The sequence below is a fragment of the Sinocyclocheilus grahami genome, unplaced genomic scaffold (genome assembly GCF_001515645.1).
Source record: "Sinocyclocheilus grahami isolate Dianchi unplaced genomic scaffold, SAMN03320097.WGS_v1.1 scaffold288.1, whole genome shotgun sequence".
Lineage (NCBI taxonomy): Eukaryota > Metazoa > Chordata > Actinopteri > Cypriniformes > Cyprinidae > Sinocyclocheilus > Sinocyclocheilus grahami.
The window spans coordinates 1,639,998-1,647,794 of record NW_015505467.1 but is presented as its reverse complement, the minus strand read 5'-3'; the positions used below and the strand labels follow the sequence as shown (position 1 = coordinate 1,647,794).

Below are 7,797 nucleotides of genomic sequence, written 5' to 3'. Positions count from 1 at the left end.
AAATTCTAAAAAAAAAAAAAAAAAAAAATTCTGTGTTCCACATCTGTCATCCAAGATGCTTGTTGTTAACTGCATTTGTCAACCATGTTATCCAATATTTTAAGAATTTTTTACGAAAAATAAGACAAATAAAACATAATAAATAGAATTTTTAAAAACAAACGTATTATATGTATTTATATTGAATTATTTTCTTTGCACTCAAATGCTAGTTCCTACCACATAATAGTATATTTTAAGATACATTTACAACCCTGTTATATTGCATATATTTTTAGCTGGCAAATGTTGTGTAATTATGATGATTATTACATTTTTATTGCAAGAAATAACAAAATCACAATTTTAAACTGTATTTAGATCAAAATGGCCAAAACAGCAAAAACATACTATTTTTAACCATTTCGATCATATTTTTTTTTACCCTTTTTGTGGTAAGTTCCAACTGAATCACTCCCTTCCACCTTTAAAAACCAAGATGTGAAAATAACCCAGTGTACACAAGCAGCTGCAAATTGCATGTTGCATTGTGTGTGTGTGTGTGTGTGTGTGTGTGTGTGTGTGTGTTAGTGTGTGTCCCTTCTTTTACTTCCAGATGTTGTTCTCTCTTCTGTAGTTACCGATCCCCAGCTCTCCAGCATTTTTGCCCATGACCTTCTGGGTAATTGAGCAGAAGTATTGATGTAACAGCAGGGTCTGATTGTGATTTATTAAACACACTCTGAGACTGTGCCAGCGTCACCACGCGCCCATCGCATGCTATTACAAAAGTCATCAATAGCTCTGCTACATAAAGGCCAGTAATGGGGAGAGAGCCAAAAGAGAGAGAACAGAGCGCTCTGCCATTATATGACTGCAGAATACTGAGAGGAAAGAACAGAGAGAGAGCATGAAATCTTGATACAACAAACTGCAGACAGGTCTCCAAATCTCCAGAGAACACATTTTGTTAGGACAAAAAACTGAACTACAGAGACAAAGAGCGTCTTTGGCATAAAACTAGATTGGAGAAAACCAGTGCATGACTGCATCATTAAGGGATATTTCTATGTGTTTACAGAAATAAATACAGCTCCTCAAGTTTCCTTCAGTAATGGCCAGGTAGCAATCACTGGCTTTCATCCCATTCCAACAGCAATGCATCATACACAGGAACTGAAGCAATAAGACATAACCCAGGCTCAGAGGCATGACTGTAAGACTCCATTAGAGCCCATAATGGGCAGAAACGTAGGTTTAACTTATTATGAGAGAGGTAAATAATACAAGGTCTAATGATTACGGATGATTTGATATGGGGTGCAGTAGGATGCAGGTGTACTATAAAACACTGCGAGAGGCGAGCTGAACTGTGCTTGGAAAAGATGACACAAATATCACTATAGACCAATAAAAAAATGGTATTGACAAATACCATGATATTTAAAAAAATAAATAAATAAAAAAATAAATCAAATACAGATTGCATGTTAATGGTAGACAAAACTATTTCACAATTCAGTGCCACCAACTGGCTGATTCTCCAAGTAGTTGGCAGGTATTGCATCTTTACGCTGGCTGCTTCCCAACATAAAATGGAAAAAGACGACGACGAAGAAAAAAAAGACAGTGTGTGGCTACCACTGCCACACAAATCGGAAGAAGATGACAGGCGAAAGCTTTTAAGGAAAACCTAATCACTGGGTCATTAGTGGTAGGGCTGGGTAAAAAATTTTGATATCTCAATATTAATCGATTCTTGTTTTTATGGAACGATATCAATTATTAAATCCCAAGAATCGATTATTCAAGCCTGTTTTCAGTTAATGGATGGAACATTGAAGCGCACCTCCCATCCAATATATCGCAATAAGCATTGTGCTTTGGTACTTAACCGAAGTTAAGTTAAAAGAAAGAGTACAACTTTACAATCTGTATTCTGTCTCATGTAATCGCTCAATCTGTGTTTCAGCCGCGCAATGACGTCAATATAATGGCTTGTAAACAATGTCCCGTAACGTCACATTTACCTCAGAAAAACATATTCGGTGACCATAAACTCATTAGTCAGATAGAAAAATAAACTGTAGAGAGGGGCATTTTGCTAAATATATGCACCATATAACATATTCATTATAAATTGTACTGTTCTTCAATGTTTAATTTATGTATATTCATTATAAATTTTCCTGTTCTTCAAAGTTTAATTTATTTTTGAATAAATCCATCAAGTTTTTATGACAGCCACCATTATGTTTATATTTAAAAAAAAAAAAAAAAAAAATTTGAAGTAGAAATATTATTATGTAATTCTAACTTTATTATTTAAATTAGTCAGATAGAAAAATAAACTGTAGAGAGGGGCATTTTGCTAAATATATGCACCATATAACATATTCATTATAAATTGTACTGTTCTTCAATGTTTAATTTATGTTTGAATAAATCCATCAAGTTTTTATGACAGCCACCATTATGTTTATATTTAAAAAAAAAAATAAAAATAAAATTTGAAGTAGAAATATTATTATGTAATTCTAACTTTATTATTTAAAAAAAAACTTAATTAAGTGTAATTTTAACAAATCAGTAAATTTTAACCTTCAATGTTATAGTAATGTAGTACCAACTGACTCTCATGTATATTTTACAGCATTCATTTTTTTTTATAATATTTTTTTTTCCTTGAGAAAATTTGGCATGTACTGTACCTGATATATATCCAAAATAATCGATATTGAATCGAATCAAACCGAATTGGTAATCGAATCGAATCGCAAGCTTGTGAATGAGAATCTAATCGAATCATGAAATTTGTGTCAAAACCCAGCCCTAATTAGTGGTAATCAATTTCAGATAATTTTGTCCTGAAACAGCAGGTACAAACTGTGTTGGTCGCTTTACTTGTCAGTCAGGCTGTGAACAGTGTGCTTGGCCAGAATAAGCTGCAATGAAGGCCAAACTTTTGTCGGCAAGCCAAAAGTCAGGCTAGACAAGCCAAGTTTTGTATACTTCTATAGCATTGCAAGAGTTCAGTTAATTTTTGAGATAAGGAAAAGTACGTTTGTGAAAATATATAATAATACAGTGTCAGCAAAGCTGATAATAGAACATTTCATACATGAAAATTATATGACTGCGGTTGTACCTGAACGCAGAGCAGCCCCAGGCACCGTGCTTATCTGTGAGGATGTTTACAATCTTCTGGATGAGCTGGGTGGATGTGACGTGATCCCGGTACTTGGCGGCCCTGATCAGGTGATCGCACATCTTCTCCTCATCGCGTTTCTCAGCGGCATACTGAGCACACTGAGACTGCAGACAAAATAAAACAAGTCTTGTTAGTAATTTTGCTCTTATATGCTTTCATTCCTATTATATCAATTAACAAATTAAACCCTTTATTCAAATGACCTATCTCTATTTAAAAACTACAATACAAAACATGTGCAGTATGATACCTGGCACATATAAACAAGTTACTTGAAGGCACAAGCATGTTCCTGTGCTACTTTTACCTCAGAAGAATGCTGTCCATCAGACTGAGTGTAGAAAACAAAGCACACTACATCATTAGAGTGTGTGTTGACGCCTGAGCGTGTGAGCGTGTGTGTGTGTGCGGTAACTCCATACACATGGGAAACAAATGGAACTCTGGGTCATTTCCAGCCTGTTGTCACAGTGATTAATAACACTGGACATGTATTTGCTAATGCCTTTGGGCTACGCTAAAAAATGTAGAAACTACCCATAATGCACAAGGAGACATTTTTCTTTGTCAGAATTTGTTATCAGAAAAGCCTTTGAACTCAAATGTGATCCTTTAACAAAGCACCTCACACTGCAAATATCCCTTTGATAAAACTTAAATTCTGTTTTATCTGTTCATCCCATTGTAGTAGAAGTGCAAATGAAAAAGCCACCCTTGGTAAAAACCAATGTCCCAATCAGAATCAATAAATCAAGAGATGAGTAACAAAGCTGGTGAGATGCTGGTACGAAATCAACCCAGAATAGGCAAAAACAGCCCACCAAGCACAACACAGCTTAATCCCCCCCCCCGTGCCTCTTATCTGATTCTTCTGATGCAACGTCTAGCAAACAGCAATCAAGTGGAAAGGTTACAGCAACCACTGGAGCTTGTTTTAATGTAATTCCCTCAGCTTCATCCATTGCGTGTTATGGGCCTAAATTAAATTAGCCTAGGACAGCACACGCTTCAGACAACAAATACAGTAAAGGCAGTGGTCTGGTGCGGTAGCGGCAGACACTGAAGTCTGCCTCGGCAAAGTTAGCGGTAAACGCTCCAAAGTGCCTTCTAATAGGCCCTCCTCTCCAATTTGAGGATCGACTCTTCATGCATGACAGAAAATCCATAGAGATAAATCACATTAGGGGGGCTTCCCTCTCCTAATTATCAATCTGTGTCTCATTTCGCTGTTCTTAACTCTGCAGTGACCTTAAAGCCATGAGAAGAGGACGGCGGAACAAAAGAGATAAAAGGTAAAGGGTGAATGTTTAAATGTGAACCGATTTCGATGTCTGGCTTAACAAAAGAGCGTGAATAAAGGAATGGAAAGAAAGACAGCGATTTGTCTCTGTTCAGCACAGAAGGTCACGACTAGGTAAGAAATGGAAAAGTCTACACTCTTAAAAATAAAGGTGCTTCACGATGCCATAGAAGAACCTTTTTGTCTAAATGGTTCCGTAAAGAACCTTTAACATCTGAAGAACCTTTCTGTTTCACAAAAGGTTCATTGTGGTGAAAGAAGGTTCTTCAGATTTCAAAAAGGTAAGAAAGAGATGGTTCTTTAAAGAACCTTTGACTGAATGGTTCTTTGTGGAACCAAAAATGGTTCTTCTATGGCATCGCTTGAAGAACCTTTTGAAGCACCTTTATTTTTAAGAGTGTAGATGGGTAACATTTGCTTTGATGAAAGAATGGAGGAAAAAAACAAGCAAAAAAGGTTTTGACACATTAATATTAGGGACTATTATGAAATAATTTTTTTAATATTGTAATATTATTAGAACTTTTAAGTTAAATAAAATGCAGAATTTGTAATACTAACTGAAATAAACTGTTTTGAAGTTTGTACTACAGGTGCTTTCTGAATCGGAATAGCTTCAAAAACAAAAAGAGCAATCATCCATATTTTTTCATTGTTCCCTTCAACGACTGATTAACACATTATTAATTAGCTGTCATGAGTTCAAACACTTTGGCATAAACAGGCACTTTATCAACTAGTGTCAACGGCACCAAATCCCTGAGCTCCATAATGGGCTTCGTAATTTTCATGAACTTCCTGACAAATGGCTTCCTTGCAGCTGAACATACAGGCTGAATTATAGGAAACATACAGGTGAAATACATAGCAGTGACATTATCATCACGTTTGGGGCTGTAATTCTGAAGTGACGTCGTAAGACTTTTGGAAACCCAACGAGGTGGACTTAATTCCAAGGGTCTTGCACATGTTTGGCAGTGCTCTGAAGGGAGAACCACAATCTCCAGTAACAGTGCAGCTGAAGCTGAAGCCATAGAGGGAGAAACAAAACCATGAAAGCAATGTGTTTATGACTTCAGACAGAGTAATCATCCACATCTCCAAATGTTCTGTGTTCTGGGGAACTGAATCAGACAGGGTCAGCACTCATTTCCTTCAGTGAACTACACCCATGACAAACCATTAGAGCCACATTATTGTAAAAAATTCTGTATCCTCGACAGTAGTCTAAAACTATTTATTCTGCATTTCAATAAAGATCCACATAAAAAGCATCCATTCATATTTTTGAGTGTAACAAAAGTAAGATTAATTATTTTTGAATTACTGTAAGCTGACATTGAATTAAAATATAAAATAATTCAAATTAATTTATTTAAAATGTAAAACCAAAAACAAATTGGAGCTGGTAAACGTAACGTGTTTAAATATGTTTAACACATTTTTTTTATCAGTATCCATTTACTAGTAAATTGTTGAGAAAGACTCTTCACGGGTAATTCATTTCTAATTAATTTATCAATCCTGGTCAGGACATTTACCAAAAGCAGTCATTCACATTTTTTTTTTTTTTTAGTAAATCATGGTGAAGCTCAGCTTCTTAAAAAATATAAATATGCATCATCCAAACCAATTGCAGAGCGTACTAATTATACATTTGAAGTATTATTTTGTTTAATAGACATATTTGCTGCACGTTTCTACTTGTAGATGTAAATAAATGAACAATACCTTTTACAAGTAAGGCATTGCCTTTTATGTGTTTCTAGAAACAAATTGCATTGGTTTTTAAAATCTTCTAAATGTATGTGTTGCTACATCCACGGCAATATGTGTCGGTATAAAATGCAGGGTTATTGTTGCAAAGGCCATAAAAACAAAAATTACTTATACAAGTTCTGCAAATTCAGAATTTATAGCTAAGCAAAGCACAATAACATACCGATGAATACTATTTACTAGGGACGCTGTGATCAGGATTTTTGCAGCCGATACTGAGTACCGATTTCTTGTCATGGTGATCGGCCGATACCGGTTCTGAAGCTTCAAGCTTTATATAGACAGTTTCAATGGGCACACGCGCCTGGCCCGAAGTTAACTTCCAGTTTGTGTTTGTTTATCAGTCTGGCTATGGCACCGGCTACAAATGCAGTTAAAGTTAAGGTGATGAGTAGACTGAAGTTGGGCTCAGGTGGTTGTGCTGTGGGATGTTTCCCATACATTTATTTATTTGTGGCACTCAGCACAAGATCAAAATTGACTTTTTTTTTTTTTTAGTAAATCATGGTGAAGCTCAGCTTCTTAAAAAATATAAATATGCATCATCCAAACCAATTGCAGAGCGTACTAATTATACATTTGAAGTATTATTTTGTTTAATAAACATATTTGCTGCACGTTTCTACTTGTAGATGTAAATAAATGAACAATACCTTTTACAAGTAAGGCATTGCCTTTTATGTGTTTCTAGAAACAAATTGCATTGGTTTCTAAAATCTTCTAAATGTATGTGTTGCTACATCCACGGCAATATGTGTCGGTATAAAATGCAGGGTTATTGTTGCAAAGGCCATAAAAACAAAAATTACTTATACAAGTTCTGCAAATTCAGAATTTATAGCTAAGCAAAGCACAATAACATACCGATGAATACTATTTACTAGGGACGCTGTGATCAGGATTTTTGCAGCCGATACTGAGTACCGATTTCTTGTCATGGTGATCGGCCGATACCGGTTCTGAAGCTTCAAGCTTTATATAGACAGTTTCAATGGGCACACGCGCCTGGCCCGAAGTTAACTTCCAGTTTGTGTTTGTTTATCAGTCTGGCTATGGCACCGGCTACAAATGCAGTTAAAGTTAAGGTGATGAGTAGACTGAAGTTGGGCTCAGGTGGTTGTGCTGTGGGATGTTTCCCATACATTTATTTATTTGTGGCACTCAGCACAAGATCAAAATTGACGGATTTTCCAAAAGGCTTGGTTGAATAAACATGAGCGCGTAGTGCACGTTTAAAAATCAAAACGAGGTGCGGGTGTATTTATATCACTGTATTTCTGAAGGAAGAATCTTTAGAAAATGTTCGATGTCATTTTCATTTAATCTTGCATGTTATATGTCTGATAAAGCAGCGTTTGTGAGCTCAGCGCTGCTTTGTGTACAGCTGTTGCTGGGGAAACCTCTGTTTCTGTTCCGTCCTCCACGCTGTGACACCTCACAAAAGACTATTTGTAACCAAGCAGCGTGGAGAGCCGCTTCAGAAACGTGCTGCGGCTGGCTGATAAACACAAGCACTGACTAGAGCGGC

The 7,797-nt window shown here is 36.1% G+C and overlaps 1 protein-coding gene across 1 annotated transcript in view; it reads right to left on the bottom strand.

Moving 5' to 3' along the window:
- The window catches only part of LOC107600653 (lipopolysaccharide-responsive and beige-like anchor protein), a 312,032-nt gene that overhangs the window by 146,416 nt on the left and 157,819 nt on the right, over window positions 1-7,797 (bottom strand). The window contains exons 35-37 of the mRNA XM_016292600.1: window positions 5,423-5,514; window positions 5,243-5,310; window positions 3,128-3,294 (exon numbers count right to left, since the gene is read on the bottom strand). Of these exons, the coding sequence (XP_016148086.1) occupies window positions 3,128-3,294; window positions 5,243-5,310; window positions 5,423-5,514 (327 nt within the window). The remainder of the gene's footprint in view (window positions 1-3,127; window positions 3,295-5,242; window positions 5,311-5,422; window positions 5,515-7,797) is intronic.